Here is a 19,630-nt window from a genome sequence, read left to right on the forward strand (position 1 = left end):
ATGGATATATGTAAAGAGTACAATACAGGATCTTCTCAAAAAATTAGCATATTGTGATAAAGTTCATTATTTTCTGTAATGTACTGATAAACATTAGACTTTCATATATTTTAGATTCAAATACACACAACTGAAGTAGTTCAAGCCTTTTATTGTTTTAATATTGATGATTTTGGCATACAGCTCATGAAAACCCAAATTTCCTATCTCAAAAAATTTGCATATTTCATCCGACCAATAAAAGAAAAGTATTTTTAAAACAAAAAAAGTCAACCTTCAAATAATTATGTTCAGTTATGCACTCAATACTTGGTCGGGAACCCTTTTGCAGAAATCACTGCTTCAATGCGGCGTGGCATGGAGGCAATCAGCCTGTGGCACTGCTCAGGTGTTATGGAGGCCCAGGATGCTTCGATAGCGGCCTTAAGCTCATCCAGAGTGTTGGGTCTTGCGTCTCTCAACTTTCTCCTCACAATATCCCACAGATTCTCTATGGGGTTCAGGTCAGGAGAGTTGGCAGGCCAATTGAGCACAGTAATACCATGGTCAGTAAACCATTTACCAGTGGTTTTGGCACTGTGAGCAGGTGCCAGGTCGTGCTGAAAAATGAAATCTTTATCTCCATAAAGTTTTTCAGCAGATGGAAGCATGAACCCACTTTTGAACCAGAAACAGCGGCAGAAGCGCCTGACCTGGGCTACAGAGAAGCAGCACTGAACTGTTGATCAGTGGTCCAAAGTACTTTTTTCAGATGAAAGCAACTTTTACATGTCATTCGGAAATCAAGGTGCCAGAGTCTGGAGGAAGACTGGGGAGAGGGAAATGCCAAAATGCCTGAAGTCCAGTGTCAAGTACCCACAGTCAGTGATGGTCTGGTGTGCCATGTCAGCTGCTGGTGTTGGTCCACTGTGTTTTATCAAGGGCAGGGTCAATGCAGCTAGCTATCAGGAGATTTTGGAGCACTTCATGCTTCCATCTGCTGAAAAGCTTTATGGAGATGAAGATTTCATTTTTCAGTACGACCTGGCACCTGCTCACAGAGCTAAAACCACTGGTAAATGGTTTACTGACCATGGTATTACTGTGCTCAATTGGCCTGCCAACTCTCCTGACCTGAACTCCATAGAGAATCTGTGGGATATTGTGAAGAGAAAGTTGAGAGACGCAAGACCCAACACTCTGGATGAGCTTAAGGCCGCTATCGAAGCATCCTGGGCCTCCATAACACCTGAGCAGTGCCACAGGCTGATTGCCTCCATGCCACGCCGCATTGAAGCAGTCATTTCTGCAAAAGGGTTCCCGACCAAGTATTGAGTGCATAACTGAACATAATTATTTGAAGGTTGACTTTTTTTGTTTTTAAAACACTTTTCTTTTATTGGTCGGATGAAATATGCTAATTTTTTGAGATAAGAATTTTGGATTTTCATGAGCTGTATGCCAAAATCATCAATATTAAAACAATAAAAGGCTTGAACTACTTCAGTTGTGTGTAGTTGAATCTAAAACATATGAAAGTCTAATGTTTATCAGTACATTACAGAAAATAATGAACTTTATCACAATATGCTAATTTTTTGAGAAGATCCTGTATATATACTCACAAGACAGGGTTACCTCCAGACAACCACTGTATAGGCAGGTGAGGAGATTATCCTGTCCCCACTAAGGAATAAGGAGTTGCTCTCTGTAGACAGGAAAAAAGGTGTATCCCCTTCCACCAAGGGTGGATAATTAATATTATGTAGAAAGAACAGAGGCGCCAGCAGGATAAAATCAGGTAATAAAACGTTTAAAAGTGCTTTGGAGGCAGCAGTGGACTTACCTCCTGAAAGCAGACACTATAAACTGTCAGTTCAAATCTAAATAAATGTTATTGGCATACTCCAAGGGGGTCGCAATGCGTTTCACAGGTGTAAACCTGCTTCCTCAGGCAATATAACATAGGAGCATACAACTAGGGACAAAGGTAAAAGTAGGTGTGCATCAGAACCAAATCACTGTATAAAGATATAGTAAATAATATAGTAAATAAACATAGGCGTGCCATATTAGTGTATTGTGTAATGTAGTAGATAGATAGATCTACTACATTACACAATACACTAATATGGCACGCCTATGTTTATTTACTATATTATTTACTATATCTTTATACAGTGATTTGGTTCTGATGCACACCTACTTTTACCTTTGTCCCTAGTTGTATGCTCCTATGTTATATTGCCTGAGGAAGCAGGTTTACACCTGTGAAGCGCGTTGCGACCCCCTTGGAGTATGCCAATAAAATGTATTTAGATTTGAACTGACAGTTTATAGTGTCTGCTTACAGGAGTTAAGTCCACCGCTGCCTCCAAAGCACTTTTAAACGTTTTATTACCTGATTTCATCCTGCTGGCGCCTCTGTTCTTTCTACATAATAGTGTGATAATGAGATCACCTACCTCTGGTCTAGGAATTGGCTTCACCGGCTTCTTTGACCCCAATTTTTTCATAGCATTGTAGTATTTTTTCTGTTCTTCTGTCATGAATATATCTTTACCTCCAAAGTATAAGAGAAAATGCAGCTTGTTATTTGCAGTTTTCTAATTTTATATTGTTGCAATAAGAGAATGTCCAGTACAGCTCATTTCATTTCTTCTTTTGAATTCTGTGAGACCTTGCAGGCAAAAAAGCACTGTAATGATACTAACCAGTTAGACTACCGAGCAAGCTCCTAGTGAATAACCCTTCCAGGAGTTCTGGTTCAACATAGCTTGCTGGATAATCTGTAACTATGGGTGTTTCAAGTCCTACTCCATAGAGCTACATTAATCCATGCCATGCACTGATGAGGATCAAAAATCTGAAACAGTCTGTATGCATGTTGGATTAGTGTGGCTCTGTACAATTAACAAGCTGACGCATCATTGCATTCCAGCGGATCTGGAGGGGTCTTTAGCTTACAGGGACAACAAAGGATGATTTGCATATTAACCTCCCTGGCGGAAAGCCCGCCCTCAGGTCGGGCTATGCGCGCAGGAGGATTTCTCAGGCCCTGCTGGGCCGATTCGCATAATTTTTTTTGGTACACGCAGCTAGCACTTTGCTAGCTGCGTATGTTTTCCAATTGCCGCCGCTCCGCGCCGATTCACCGCTACCCGCTGTGCCGAGCCGCCACCCCATAGACCCTTTGCGCAGCCTGGCCGCGCTGAGGGGTGCATCGGGACTCCCGTTGACGTCACGACATCGATGACGTCATCACGATCACGGAAGCTGAGGTTTTTCTGTTCCTGTTTCCCCCGACGTCACTCTAAGCGTCCATGTTATGCTTAGAGTGACGTCATTGTAAACAAACTCATGGCTGCCATCTTGTGGCCAAAAAGCCAACTGCATGAAAATGCAAAAAATAAAAATAAAAAAATAGACCAATATGTAAAAAAAAAATTGATTTGCATCCCACCCTCCCAAAAATACCCACATAAAATGTTGAATAATAAAAAAAACTAAAAACATTACAATTAAAAAAAAAACACAAATATTTACCTAAGGGTCTAAACTTTTTAAATATCTATGTAAACATGAAATCTTTCTATTTTTTTTCAATTATAAGCTTGTAAATAGTGATGGATGCAAAACGGAAAAAATGCACTTTTATTTCCAAGTAAAATCTTGTCGCCATACATTGTGATAGGGACATAATTTAAACGGTGTAATAACCGGGAGAAATGGGCACATACAATACGTGAGTTTTAATTGTGGAGGCATGTATTATTTTAAAACTATAATGGCCGAAAACTGAGAAATAATGCATTTTTTCTGTTTTTTCCTTATTCTTCCTGGTAAAATGCATTTACAGTAAAGTGGCTCTTAGCAAAGTGTACCCCCCCAAAGAAAGCCTAATTGGTGGCGGAAAAAACGAGACATAGATCAGTTCATTGTGATAAGTAGTGATAAAGTTATAGGCTAATGAATGGGAGGTGAACATTGCTCGGATGCATAAAGTGAAAACGACTGCAGGCTGAAGTGGTTAAGCAGTGATGCATTGTGGGAGACATCATATGCTCACTCCAACCTGAATTATGGCAAATACCTTCTGTTTTAAGAAGGCAAACTTCTGTTTTGCCCAACATTTTACTAGGTAGGAAGGAAAGCACATGGTAGAGGGGGTAAATGCCCGAGGCAGGCAGCACAAGAGAAAGGGGTGTTGCTGCCCATAGGTACAACATCCAAACCTATCCAATACTTATCTTTTTCTTTTGTTGGTTGAAGTTGTCAATGATGACACCAATAAATAGGTTTAGAGTAAAGAATGCTCCAAAAATGATGAAGATAACGAAGTACAAATACATGTATAGGTTTATTTCATACTTTGGCTGTTCCTCAATCTGTAAAAATATAAAATCTTAAATTAACATCCTACAATAAATACATTTAAAAAGAGTATTACTGTATATTTACACAATTACAGTGCAGGGAGCTGTAGTCTGCAAACTAAACCTGACTTAGTAGTAGCAGTAGAGTATTGTACCATGCTGGGCATCTGTAAGAGCAAGAAGCTTTGAATTAGGATGATACCATTTATTGGCTAACTTATAAGGATAAGAGTAAGTTTACAGCTAGTCAGCCTTCCAGACTCCAATCCTTGTTGAAAACTTCTTACACTTGACTAATGGCCCATACTCACGGGCTACAATTGTTGTCGCAACCACGTGGCGCGCGCGTGTTGTGGCGACAGGTCGCCTGTGAGTATGAGGAGCGCACCCCAAACCGTCGCTCGTCGCTGCTGTTGCCAGGCGATTGGCGGCGGTCAATCGCATGGCGACAGTTGCCGACGCAACCTCGCAGCAACTGTCGCTAGTCCGCGTGTGTATGCGGACTAGCGGCAGCAACCTAATAGCTGGAGCATTGAGTTTCCGGCAGGGGGGAGGAATGTCGGCGACTTCCGTCGCATCCCTAGTCCCACTTCCGCTGGTGTATGTGGAGGGACCTGGCGACCAGCTGTCGCCGAACTGTCGCTCACACGCTCCCGTGTGCTAGCGACAGGCTAGAAAAGTAGCCCGTGAGTATGGGCCATTACTAAGCCTGCCTGTAATGATGAAGGTTGGCGAACTGAGATGTTGCAGCAGTCTTGTGAGTTTTATGGTTATTACAGCAGTTCCATTACTTAAGCATGCACTTTACAGCTTTTCTAGCCAACTAGAAGGCTATTAATGCAGTCTGGCTCAGGAAGAGTCTACAAGTACACATTTGCATGGTCCCTCCCTGGTTAACACACCATGCATGTTAGAAGTTTCAGAAGACTTGAGCTAGATAGGCAGGCTGAGCTGACAAAAGAGGAAACACCTCACACAGAATATAAGATGGCAGTGCAAGAACATAACTGTGAACAACTTCAAAAACAATAATAGCGCTCCAACAGAGCTTAGGATCCAGGAGATAATGCTCCAGTAAATGTCACCAATCAGCAAGCTCCACTACTCATAAGACTAGTGAAACTGGAAAACAAGATAAAACAGGAGCGCTCTATGGAGCATTAACGTTTTATTACAAATAAAAAGGATAAAAGATTGCAATTACAAGAGGTAAATGCTTATAAAGCATATCGCCCAAGATCTGGGCAGTGAGGATTCCCTTCTTCCCTCTCCGACTTTCGTCGCTGTGGCCAGCGGCAGGGATGTCTAGATGAATGTCGAGGGACAGCTTGTGATGCCACCTCCACCGTAGAAGAATTCCTCATCAAATGCTATAATAGATGTGTGCCAGATTTATTCCAGCTGCTTGCCTGTGAGGACTGTCCACTTCCAGAGACTCTCCGACCACATTTAGGATTTCACCTCCACAGATGAGGAGAGAAAACTCTACATCCTACCAGCATGAGCGCGCTGAGGTGGCGGGCCATGCCCCAGGACAGGTCGTACACATACAGGTCACCCCGTCCGCCTGTATGCATACGACCTGTCCCAGGGCATGGCCCGCCGCCTCAGCCCGCTCATGCTGGTAGGATGTAGAGTTTCCTCTCCTCATCTGTGGAGGCATCACCAGCTGTCCCCCGACATTCATCTAGACATAACTGTGAACGCCTTGTGCCCGCAGTTATGTTCTCACACAGTCGCAGGATGCCCCCAGTCTGTGGGGGTGCACATGCGGCTGAGCCACACATGTGCAGAAGAGCACAGCTGGCCTGATTACCGGGATGATTTCCAAGAGAACGGCGAGGGACCCCCAAGCACCTCATGGGGCTGTAGGAAGCCCCAGGTAAGTGTAAATAGGTCCACAAATTCCATCTCAGGTTCACTTTAATCTCTCAGCTAGGTTGCACATGTAAAAAGTAACCTATCTTTATAAAGAGCACCCTTTGCTCAAGAGCTGCATGACTACAACCAGAGACGGATTAAAGCCTGTAACTTTACATAAAATAACTTTATATTCGTTAGTAATTAGCAAAAATGATATAGTGAACTTGTCCATAAAATAACTGTTCTCTAAATAACATCTGCATTAACTCACATTTCTAGAGTCCACTGCCGCATACATGATATCCATCCAGCCTTTGAAGGTTGCCTATGCAGAGAGAAAGAGCCAATATCATTTGATACTAAACTTCATAGAGGAGTTAGTGTTTGAGCAGACTTTTGCCGAGGGCCAAACCCTCTATACCGCACCAGTAATGACACAAAGAATATACTACTCACACTGCACATATAAATAATTGCAGAGTAAGCACAATGATTTCTTACCACTTGCAACAGGGACAGGTATCCAAGGCCCACATTATCGAAATTAACTTTGACGTTAACCCATCGCACTTCCTCCGTGTGATTTAGAGCAAAGCAGTCTGAGCGATTATTAACAATGGAAAGATCAAATAATTCTGATGTTGTGGTGTTGATACATCGATAGTATTTCCCAGCGAACAGGTTGACGCCCATGATGCTAAAAATGAGCCAGAAGATCAGACAAACCAGCAGCACGTTCATGATGGAGGGGATGGCGCCCAGCAGCGCGTTTACCACCACCTTAAAACAAAGACAAGTTTACAAACTAGCTTTAAGCTAACCAAACAGTCAATAAAATAGGGTTTTTAGTATAACTGTGAATTTGCTTTGGACCTTTCTATGTTACACAGTTGCTGGCCTATCATTGCTTACTATGAGGGCCCATTCACACTGGGGTCCTTTACAGACGATGTATGAATAGTCATGCTATCTGGCTTGTAGGAGGAAACCCAGGAGTGTCATGTAACATGAAGTGACAGTTGTCACGGAAGAGCCGTGAAAAAAGAAAATTCAATCGCAATCGGTTTCCTGCACCGATTGTCATTACCAACCAAGATCAAAATCTTATGTTAGGTACAGCAGGCAGTCAGCCTGGGGTCTCTGGCTGTCATAGCTGCTAGAGGAACTCTTTTCATGAAGCCCCTTTTGTCTCTGACTGTCCCAAGGTTTGTTTAATTAGCAAAGAACAAAGGGTTTCTTCTCACAGGCAGATCACAGTTAAGTGTGAACCGGCCATTTGAAGGATACCATTGGGATTCCAGCAGAACTGAGCAATACACACAGCAGGGCTTAGACACAGCGGAGCCGTGTAGCCAGCCTTAGAAATACATGGAGTATATGATTTTTAGCCTGTTTAAGGAATACCGTGCCCAGGACGATTATGGGAGTTATATCATTGGATTCATGATGTTTTGATGGAGATTTTGATACCAGTCTTGGAGGCCAGGGGTAAGCCATGACAAAGTATTAAACCTCTCAGAAACTAAACGTAATATGGCAGCCAAGTTTGATGTCATATGAACTGTTATATTCTGAGGAATATGAATCCGTGACTGTTATGTGTGTGCAGGAAGCGTAAGCAGAGATATTAAAAATGTCATATTTGGTGGGCACAAGAAACCCACCCAGGAGGTAAACCACACTCTGTCCAGCCCTTGGGCTGAACGGGAGACCCAACCCAAAAATGTGGGTCATTCAAAAGAACTTGCCAGGGACTCCATCCAAAGTCCTCCGAATTCCATCTTCATGGGAGCATGCTGCTGCTTGAGGACAAGTAGCGGCCATTTTTGTTTGATATTTGGGATTTTTCCCAGAAAGGACATATTTTCACCAGACCTTAAGTATACGTATTTTCTTCCCTTTTTATTTTCATACTGTGCTATTATTGTCTCTATAATTGTTGATTTTAATGATTTTCTAAATATATATATTATTTATATTGCATTTATAATAAAAGACTTCTAAAAAGTCATTTATTTGTTCAGCTACCCCTGCTATTCAGCCGCACAAACCAAATTCAAGCTTTTGAAGAGTCGCTACTACTGTTGAAAGCTAGATAAAATAGAGTGTGTTTAACCATTTTATTTGCAGGTATTAGTATCAGTGTAGTTAGGTCTCCTACCCTTCTGTAGGAGTGGTGGCAGTTATACCCTATAATAGTGTGTAATTTGTATTACTGTAACTCACAAGCTCTCTTCTAGTCTGTCTGCTGCCAAAATTCCAGCGCACCGATTGCGACCACAGATTGCATAGTCTGCGTGCTGAAACCGATTAGAATCCATTGTGCGGTCCGGCCACTAGGGGGCGTGTGACAACAGTCCTCATTTGTATACAAGGTTTTACAGAAAGGATAGTACTGAAGCACATACTATAGGTTGTTTGTTTCTTTCAACCCTAATGGAACTTAAGAGCATCTACAGAGATTAATACAAGAAAAACGCCAAACAAACTTACTCGTCTTAAGGTGTCCATACATCTGTCGACTTTGGGGGTCAATCGACCAACCATTCTGATTATTATTATCGAATTGTATTAAAATCGGCGCCGCCTGGTGCAGGCCCGGTTGTCAAAGCGACCAATTTTGTGCTGAAATTTGTCTCGTTAATCTATTGCGTCTGATGCAAGATGTCGGGCCGAAGTTGGTTGATCAGGTGTGCGGCGGCCGATTTCGGAAGGAGCCCTCGAAACGACGAAACCCCCACCACTGCCCAATTAATGTATAAATACCCCCCTTCCCCTCCGTGTGCATTTATACACATCTGTCTCTGGAACCTCCGGACGGCTCTTCTGTCAACTCTGTACACGCCACTGGTGCATACAGGGTGAAGTCACACGCTATGCGCTGCCACCGGCATGTATGCAGCTGATAAAAGAGCCACTCGGATACGGACGGACACCAAGGCTGAAGGCTGACACAGGACAGGTAATGTATAAATGCACTCATGGGGGACACATTTATACATTAGGGGGGGCGGCAGGGCGGACTCGACGGGCTCAGCCCGATTCCTTGGAGATTTCATGCTGAAATCGGATGGGAATCAGCCTGCAGCATATGGGCAGCTTCGACAAAGATGCAGATCTCTCTCTAAACAGATTCCATTAGAGATAATTTGTCTCTTTGTCGCATCTGCCCATAATCTTCTGATGTATGGCTGCTACCTTCCTAATAATATTACAAGGTGTTTCATCCAATTGCTGAGTAAACCTTGAGTTATTTTTGAGTTTACAAAAAAATTGCAAACATTGCTAAAATCTTGTTTCCACTAGGTCATTAACTACTTAAGGACCGCCTCACGCCAGTGGGCGTGACCGTGGTGGCAGCCCCAGGACCGCCTAAGGCCAATTGGCGTCAAGTCCTGGAGCTGCAGTTTTCCAGGAAACGGCAGCGCGCATGCACGATCGTTCCCTGCCGCTTCACGGAGTAGAGTTCCGTGAATAGCCTGCTAGCCGACGATCGTGGCTAGCAGGCTGCTTGTAAACGTAAGGGGAAAGAAATCCCCTTTGTTTACAACTGTACAGCGCTGTGGTCCCTGGCAGCACTGTACGAGATCGGCGATCGCCAGCCTCTGATTGGCCGGGGAGCGCCGTCCTCTCATAGGCTGATGCCTATGAGTGGTGGAACAGGACGGATCACCGTCCTGTTCCAAATCAAGCACCGGAGGGGAGGAGGGAAGGGGAGGGAGGAGGGAGAGAGGGCCTCATAGAGGCCAAAGAAAAAAAAAAGGGAAGTTTCAAACACTGTATATATGTTTGTCTTAACTGTTACATTCATTTATGCTTGATAAAGCAGGGGTGCTCCCCTGGAAAATGCGTTGCAATCAAGATTTCAAACACCGCCTTTGCATAGCATTGCGGCTAACACAACCGTGCTTTGCTAGCTGTTTTTATCTCCTACTACACTTATAGCCGGGGAATCAGACTCGTACCGGCCGAGCGCAGAAAACCGTTTACACGCCCACCGCAGCGTGTCCCAAATAACCACCGTGGAATCCCGACCGGATCACCATCCAAGACCATGAGGATATCCATGCAAGCCAGGTTCCCGGCATAAGAGGGACACAAGCGTGACAGCTGGCAAACCTATATAGGTTTTTCCAGCCTCGACAACCAGGTGAGACCTTTCCTATAGGGCCTAGAGCCCTCACCTACTAGTATCACAGTGTACGCTTTTTCTCCTTTCTGTCTCCATATCCAGCACTGTTCTATACAGGTAGTCGCACCTGTGATAAAGGGAGACCCGGAGATCGCTCTCTGATAGTAAACGTTACTACCGGAATCCACAGATAAAAGTGCACACAGATAAAAGTGGAACAACTGACACTTTAATCCTATGTGCTCAGCTATGCCAGAACCATGATGTAAATAATGTATGGTATAGAAATACTCACCCTCATGCCTTCAAACCTTGATAATGCTCTGAGAGGTCGCAGTGCTCTCAGCGTTCTCAGTGACTTGATGGCTCCAAGTTCAGAGTAACCCATCCAGTTGGCAGTTAAACTTATCAAAGATACCTGTGTAGATACACGAGTAATTACACATCATATCTGAAACTGATACATGTACTCAACATGAAGCTAACCTTCTAGGACTGACATTTGTATCGCCCTAAATGCCAACAGCCCCTCTCTGAACGTAAATTAACATTTAAAACCTTCATCCTTCTGTGCAGTGAAGACATTGTATACTACCATTGTACATCAAGGCTGAATCCATCCTGGAGAGATGAGATGATCCAGGTTACATGTTCTCTTCCCTGTGGCATAGATTACTCTGTACATCGTGCTAGCTTGTGTGAATCTACGTGTGTAGATTGTGTAGATAGCTAGACACTTGCTGCATCATCTTTTGGGATGTGGTGGAACGGGAAGTTTGCATTATGGATGTGCAGCCGACAACATGGAACAAAATCTCTGAGAAATGTTTCCAACACCTTGTGAAATTTGTACTTCGAAAACAATTATAAAGACAAAAGGAAGGTCCAACACAGTACTAGCAACTAGCAAGGTCTACCTAATAAACTGGACAGTGCTCTTTGTTCAATTTTATTTTAAAGTGGACCTCTGTGCAAATAAAATGCCTTATAAAACATACTCTACTTTCTGTTAAAAGCCATAGGTCAGAAATTCTTTATTCTTATCAGAGCTCCCACCCCCTTCCCTGCTGAAATCCTTCCTTACTGAAAACTTCTCAGTAGAGTGGACATCCCCTAGTTAGTGAACAGTTCTCGCTTGACCTCACCCATCATCTTGCTTAGCCAGCATTGCTGTCCCTGCTTAGCTCCTCCTAGCTCAGTCTGTAATAAGGCATTTAACTAGTCCCACATTCTTTCCAGTTTTTATATAAAATCCATTAGTACTTTTCAACCCTTTGCACTTCCGGCAATAAGAAACCGCTTTGCGTGCCTCTTTTCATTTGACCAGTGAATCCAGCGCAGGAGACTCGGGAGCACAGGGAGTAACTTTGGCACCGTCAGAAGACAGAGCTGAAGTTACTTTTAAAACACAATAATTCGGCTTCCAGCAATTGCTGGAAGCCAGATTATTTCATTCCCCACCATCCATGGCGGCCTGGAGGGGGAATAGTATTTAACACGGCCGGGACTTGTGCTGCAGCAGGATCAGCCATATAACTGCTGTATCCTGCACCCAAGTCCCCTGCGCCGATTCCTCTCGTACGCCATTTGACCCCTTTTAAAGCGGACCTGAACTCAGAACTTCCTCGCTGCTCTAAAAGATAAGCAACAGCATAGTAAGCTTTTAAGAAAAAAAACATTTCTTTGTTACAGCTGATACAAACCCTAAAATAAATCTGCAGTTTCTACTTTCTGCTTTTATGGACATATTGTTAACATCCTGTGCTTTCAAATGAGCTTATCTGCCGTGGCAGTCAGGTAACACAGAGGAGAGATCAAATTACAACTTGTGATTAGTCCCCGATGAGAGGGAATTAGACTAAACTCTCTAAATACATACAGGGTGCATTTCTCTGTTTTTCTTCTGTCCTGTTCAGGAGCTCAGGTCCCCTTTAAGGACATTAAACTTCATTATTACACACTGAGCAGAGACAGGGAGATGACTGAAGCTGTGGCTGCAGTGCTGACCACAAAGAGCTATCCCTTTCATCATAGGGAGAAATCTCAATACCGGGATAAATTTGGACAGCAACCAGATGCGTGTTCTGCCCAATAAAATTATACTGTCCTCTCAACAGTCGCATCAAGTTGTCCGATTCCCACTGGTAGTTTCAATAAGTAACCCCTAAACTTGTCATTATGTATAAATGTACTTACATCAACGATGAGGAAGTCTAGCCAACACCAGGCATTAGTGAAGTAAATCTTGAAGCCATAGGCTGTCCACTTCAATAACATCTCAATCACAAAGACATAAGTGAAGACCTTATCAGCATACTCCAGGATAGTCCTTATAACTTTCCTCTGCTCAATGTAGACGTCTTCAAAGGCCTAAAAGTCAGAGTGAGAGGGGGTACATTGAAGTAGGAACACATTTTAAACAGTAAACTACGGTAAACTTGAGGCTTAAAAAGTTTGTCCGTTAAGTTTAACAGTGGAGTATGATAGAGAGCCAATAAATATCACTGGGTGTGCATATAAGTACGCCACCGGTGAGTTTGGGCGCAGGTTGAGCCAAATGACGGGTCACCCTGCTGCTGCTCAAATCCCCGGTGGCGTTAAATACTATTCCTCCTCCGAGTCGTCACAACTCGGAGGGAGATGTAATTCAGGGTCCAGCAAATGCCATATCCCGAATTGCCCTTATGTACCCCATGCACAGTGCACTATAGCATTGCTACTATGGCGGTACCTAGATTCTGCGCTCAACGCTGAGTGCCGTGCAATGAAACAACCTGCTTCCATCACTGGTGCCAAACCACCCACAAAAGATAGCATTGCCCACATATTAAGGTCCTGCACACTGGAGAGATAACCAATTGGTCAAAGGTGGACAAATATGACTGCTTTTAGTATACTGCACATGCACAGACACACACACAGCAAGGATGCAGATATTATGGAAAGGTTTAAGCCTAGTACACACCACCTCCATGTAGTATGAGCATTTACCTACACCATCTGCTTGTCAAGTGACAGGCAGCCTATTGAGCCAATCAGATTGCAGGGATCACAACCTTTGAAGTGATTGGACCCGAAAGGGCTAAGAGTGGGAGGAGAGGAGCGCTACTTGTTTGCAGGAAGGAGGCTTAAGTTACTAGCGTTCGCTATGCTGCACTAACCGCAGCATAGCGTGTAATCCTGTGATTACTATGCAGCGAATAGCGCGCATAGCGTGCAGCCCATTACATTTAAGGCACACTGTGGAAATACCTCCTGTTACTCGCGCTATTTTCTTTAGTGAATCAACACCAATATGACTTATATGAATGAAGAAGAGAGAGGAAAGTTTGCTGCAAAGCTAGGCAGAACTTACTGATGGATGCAGTCAGGTAGACTGCTGTATACACAGCATGCAAATGTTTTCATAATTTCTATGATATGCATTAAAAATGCGTGTGAACTACGGCTTTCGTTTTTGGCCCTCTGAATTAAATAACATAGTTAGTGTCTTAGGTTTCAGTTTGTGAGTCTCCTGTGTTAGGAAGCACAGCAGTAACATGCAGTTTGGCATTTACCAGGGCTCCACTGCTGAGCAGGATCATGAAGATGATAAATGTTTCAAACCAATTGTGCTCAGCAATCGTGAAACAGGTTTTCCGAATGTTCCACCAGATTTTCCCTTTTTCAGTTCTTATGTCAACATAGAGGCACGGCCATCTTTTCACACAAGCTATTTACAAAATAAATGTAAAAATAGACATCATATACGTCTTAGAAAGTATTCACCCAATTCAGTCTTGGATATACACACACACAGATGTGAAGGCTATTTCAACGGGGTAATGGTGGGGCCTGAGCTGAGGAGTTAGACGGCTTGCGGGATGAAGTTCCTGTGTCTGGAGGTCTTGGCGTTAAAAACTATTCCTCCTCCGAGTAGTCACAACTTGTAGTGGCGGCCTGATAGGAAGTAGATTGAGGTGGCGGTTGCCGGGGTAGGAAAGGTCATTTGCTATCCTGGCAGCTGTGGATCGCAGTCTGGAGGTGGTTGATTGATAGAAGGGGCTGGGACCATCTTCTCCGCGGCGTTAACCCCTTATCTACCACTAAGGTGTGTTCCCTCATCCTAACCCCAACCCTTCTATACCCATGCAGACCCATGTATGATTAAAGGAAACCTGAGGTGAGAGACATATGGAGGCGGACATATTTATTTCCTTTTAAATAACGCACATTGCCTGGCTGTCCTGCTGATCCTCTGCCTCTAATACATTTAGCCACAGATTCCAAGCAAGCAGATCAGATGTCTCTGACTCAAGTCTCACTGGATTAGCTGCATGCTTGTTTCAGGTGTATGATTCAGACACTACTGACCAGAAAGATAAGCTGGACTGCCAGGCAACTGGCATTGTTTGAATGGAATAAATATGGCAGCTTCCATATGTCTCTCACCTTGGTTTCCTTTTAAGTCGAGATCTTTAAAAGAATTGATAAAGAACTATTGTTTGACATATAGGATGAAGGATCTGGCAACAGGAGTGGTCAGAATTTTGCCTCGTTTTTGTAAGAAGTAGGCAATGACACAACAAATGTGCTGTAATAAGAAACACTAGTGTAATCAGTTAAACAGGAAATAACGGTGCAGAAGCATTCACTAATTTTATCAGTCAATGCGTTGCATTCAGTATTTTATTTTTGTAGTGAAAAGTAAAAATATGGGGAATAACTGGGCAACTGAGCTTATTACCTATTTAGAAGAGTTCTGTTTTATCTTCAGGCTGGACAGATGGCAATGTAACGCACAGTCAGCCCACTGATTTGAGCCTGCATTGATTACATCACTACATTTGCAATAAGTCAGTGCAATAACGATGTCAGCTACACTTATAGTTCATGCCGCTGTTTTATTACGTTTAGTTGTGAAAGACAAAAGGAAAGGTACACTTTGAACAAGATAGGTACACATTATAAGGGAACCACCGGTCCCAAGAGAAGCACCTTTCACAGTTCTGCAAACTTTTGAATTAATTATGAAAAAGGGTTATGAAAAAAGGCCCGTTTGCTAGTTTCTCTTCTCTCTTTTTCTAGAGATAATCAGAAGTTCACTGGTGCATGGCACAGATACCTTCCCCCTTGTCGAGTTTCTCTCGGGCAGATACAAAATAATGAGACAGAAGCGAACAGGAGCGCTCCAATGGTGCATTAACGTTTATTGAGTTTATAAAAACACAAAAATATGCACATACAATTTCTAGTAGGTTGAACAATGCGTACTGTACTGGCTCTCAGCCACACTTTTCTGCTGTCCGATGCCTGGCAAAGGCTTCTGCACTTGCTACCTGTGACAGCCAGCAGGTAAGGTGATTGAAGCCACGTCACTGTCATGCCAATGATGTCAATACGTGTTTCTACATTCTTGTGCCTTTAACTACTGGAAATTGTAAATGCATGTGTTTTATAAATGCAATAAATTTACTATAGCATAGGAGCGCTCCTGTTTCCTTCCGTTTTAGAGCTCAGGAACCCACAAGTTCACGCAGCAGCACCTGGTCACTGACATGGACAAGTTTATTTACAACATCTGGGTGAAGAGGTTTTGGGTCAATTAGCAGCACAGTGTTTGTATTCACGCACTACAAACATTGGGCCTGGTGCAGTAAAGTATGGTAAACTTGCCGTGCGCAAAGTGCTTTACCACGGTGATGTGCACATGAACCTGACAACTTTACCATTCTTCGGTGCATCAGGCCTTTAATGCTGTACTGTTCAGGTCAGCAGGGCATTTTTAACCATAGGCATTCCAGGCCGAGTGGCATTGGTCCTGGCGATGCCATGCCCATGGATTAAGCCCTGCCCTGCCCCTACATGAAGCCCTGCCATTGAATGAAGCCCACCACAGTGGGTGTTCAAACACCCACTTCTGCTGCATGTGTGTGGAAACTTGATGTCCCTTTGTACCACCTCTGCCCCCCGTGTCCCTCTGTCCTCCCGTGCCGCCTTCTGTCCCCCTGTAGCTTCTTCAGTCCCCCTGCATGTCCCGCTGTCTACCTGTGCCTCCTTCTGTCCCCTTTTTTGCCTCCTTCAGTCCTCCTTTGCGCCCCTCTCTCCTCCTGTGCCTCCTTTTGTTCCCCTTTGTTTTCTTCAGTTCCCCTGTGCCTCCTTCTGTCACCCTATGTGCCTCCTTCTATCCCCCTTTATGACTCTTTCACCCTGTGCCTACTTCTGTCACCTTCTGCCTCTTTCTGTCCCCTTATGCCACCTCTATCACCCTGTGCATACTTCTTGCCTGGGGTGACTAAAAGGCATGAAACGGCCCTGCAGGTCACTACAGAGTGCGGCATGGCCAGATAATGTCACTCCATTCTATGCTTTTCTAAACTAATTTGCAAAAAAAAAAAGGTATGCAGGAATTCTCTTTGTGAGGGGAACAAACGAACAGCTTTTTATGTTAAAAGTCTTTGTAAGTTAAGCTGCACTTTATAACATTTGCACACACCTTCAGTAAAGCATTCTTCTGGGCCGTCCTCCTCTTTATGCTCCATGGCCTCCTCCTCCTCTTCTGGCTCTGGAGGTTTATAATCAATTGTGCTGCACACTGATGAGCCGTCTTCAAACTTGTGCTGCACAGAAATAGAGGTGACTAAATGCATACATGTTACATTTATATCCAGAACTGTACAGCCTACAAAAAATGTAGAGGTTCTTTGGGTTGTGAACTTAAAAGAGAAACCGTAACCAAGAACTGAACTTCATCCCAATGAGTAGCTGATACCCCCTTTCCCATGAGAAAGCTTTTCCTTTTCTCAAATGGATCATCAGGGGGCTCTGTATGGCTGATATTGTGGTGAAACCCCTCCCACCATGGTGCTGACATCACACTGTGGGAAATAGCTGTGTACAGTTGTTTCCAACTGACAAAAAAGCAAGCAGCATCTCCTTCCACTAACATCACCTGCCAGCAGTAAAAATGTCAGAGGATCAAAATCTAATTTCCAAGAATAGAGATCATGTGAAACAGATGCATGTAAATGAAGGAAACAGTTTGTTAAGGATTATTCACTATTTAAAGCAAACTTGGACATGATGAGCAATAGGTGCTTTACTACATTATGTATTTAATTAGATTTTTTTTTTCCCAAGCAATTTTTTTAATTTTGAAATTTTTGATTCGTTTCGGTTGGACTTTAATGCAGCAACTGAGGGAAGGCCTTAGCTGCACCCAAATACAGTCACAGTTTCTGCAATCCCCAAATGATATGCCACTGCAATTGTAGCTGTTACTGTTAGTAACGTAAGTGACAGATTTATTGTAAAACTATGCTACAAATAGTTAAAGAGGAGCTCTAACCGAGGACTTAACTTCATCCCAATCAGTGGATAATACCCCTTTTCTATGAGAAATATTTACCTTTACTCAAATAGAGTAAAGGGTGAAACCCCTCCCACAGTGTGATGTCAGGACCTACACATTGTGGGAGCCTTGATGCATTGTGGTAAAAAAAAATGGCTGTTTCCAACTGCCAAGCAACCAGTATCTCCCTCTGTGCATATGTATATCTATAAAAAAAACAACCTTTTCAGCCTATCATACTGTTAACGGGCATGGTTATAGATATGGCAGTTCATGCTGTCTGTTTTTTTCATGTCTTCCAGCAGTAAAGATGATTACATGCAGGTTGATTGTTGATCAGACAATATGAGCAAATTACATAGCAAATAACAATAATTTTTTGATCTCTCTGAAATGTATTGATTAACACCCCCCCCCCCCCTCCTCCCCTTTCACTGGACAATGAACTGTTCTTTATAAAGTTATCTATAACAGTGGTTGTACCTTTTGTGGTTGTATCGTACATTCTATCTCTGACTGAGTGCTGATATCATCTGTGTCTGGAATATCCAGGTCAGACTCTTCAGACGCTATGGGCACCTCTATTCTATAGTGAGGATTGTTAATCAGATTGTTGTGGTCAAGCTCAGTCATGATGTAACGTGGCTTTTTCATGACGCCATCCACCACCGGGTTTTCTGGCTTGGGTTCTTCCTCCATCTCCACATGATTGAGGGCAATGCTCTCTTTGTTTGCGTCTTCGTTCTCCTGTTCTTTGTTCTCCTTCTTCTTAAATGGCAGTATGGAGAGAGCAGTGCTTTTTACAAAGTCTATGCCTCTGGTGATTCTTCCAATGGCAATCTGAAGGTTATTCATTTCCCCGTCATCATCCGAAGCAGACAGGTTGTCAGCACTGAAAGAACTCAGCAGCAGGGCCAAGAAAAGGTTGAGCACCTAAAAAACAATGCAAGGTTTAGGTTTTATTAGATGCCGTTTGCAAGTATAAGGTCTAGTATGTCCCCTAACTAGTAATGGTGTTTGAATTTGGGATCCTGAACGGGTGTTGCTAGCCCCAAAGATCAGTGGCACATGCCCCTGATCTATTCTGTGATGCCCCGATGTCCCCCAGGCAGAGTAGAGCCACCACAGCACCCAGCATGGCACCACACAGTACCCAGCATGCCCCACAGAGGCACCGCAGCACCCCGCATGGCACCACACAGTACCCAGCATGCCCCACAGAGGCACCGCAGCACCCCGCATGGCACCACACAGTACCCAGTATGCCCCACAGAGGCACCACAGCACCCAGCATGGCACCACACAGTACCCAGCATGCCCCACAGAGGCACCACAGCACCCAGCATGGCACCACACAGTACCCAGCATGCCCCACAGAGGCACCACAGCACCCAGCATGGCACCACACAGTACCCAGTATGCCCCACAGAGGCACCACAGCACCCAGCATGGCACCACACAGTACCCAGTATGCCCCACAGAGGCACCACAGCACCCAGCATGGCACCACACAGTACCCAGTATGCCCCACAGAGGCACCACAGCACCCAGCATGGCACCACACAGTACCCAGTATGCCCCACAGAGGCACCACAGCACCCAGCATGGCACCACACAGTACCCAGCATGCCCCACAAAGGCACCACAGCACCCAGCATGGCACCACACAGTACCCAGCATGCCCCACAGAGGCACCACAGCACCCAGCATGGCAGTACACAGCACCCAGTATGGTATTACAGCACCCAGCATGCCTCATAGGCACCATAGCACCTAGCATGACACCATAGCACCCAGCATGGCACCGCAGAACACAGCAATAGGGGTATGCTGGGTGCTATGGTGCTTCTATGTGGGCATATTGGGTGCTGTGATGCCATGCTAGATGCTGTGATGGCTTTATGAGGGAGTGCAGGGAGCTGTGGGTCTTCTATGGGAGCATGCTGGGAG

General features: G+C 44.1%; 1 protein-coding gene across 2 annotated transcripts in view; it reads right to left on the reverse strand.

Moving 5' to 3' along the window:
- SCN4A (sodium voltage-gated channel alpha subunit 4) overlaps positions 1-19,630 on the reverse strand; it is a 177,954-nt gene that overhangs the window by 18,384 nt on the left and 139,940 nt on the right. For both annotated transcript variants that reach the window (XM_068263066.1, XM_068263065.1), the window contains exons 16-24: positions 18,164-18,613; positions 16,826-16,949; positions 13,908-14,062; positions 12,547-12,720; positions 10,646-10,768; positions 6,720-6,998; positions 6,490-6,543; positions 4,230-4,367; positions 2,445-2,549 (exon numbers count right to left, since the gene is read on the reverse strand). In XM_068263066.1, coding sequence (XP_068119167.1) covers positions 2,445-2,549; positions 4,230-4,367; positions 6,490-6,543; positions 6,720-6,998; positions 10,646-10,768; positions 12,547-12,720; positions 13,908-14,062; positions 16,826-16,949; positions 18,164-18,613 — 1,602 coding nt within the window. The remainder of the gene's footprint in view (positions 1-2,444; positions 2,550-4,229; positions 4,368-6,489; positions 6,544-6,719; positions 6,999-10,645; positions 10,769-12,546; positions 12,721-13,907; positions 14,063-16,825; positions 16,950-18,163; positions 18,614-19,630) is intronic.

The sequence above is a fragment of the Hyperolius riggenbachi genome, chromosome 12 (genome assembly GCF_040937935.1).
Source record: "Hyperolius riggenbachi isolate aHypRig1 chromosome 12, aHypRig1.pri, whole genome shotgun sequence".
NCBI lineage: Eukaryota > Metazoa > Chordata > Amphibia > Anura > Hyperoliidae > Hyperolius > Hyperolius riggenbachi.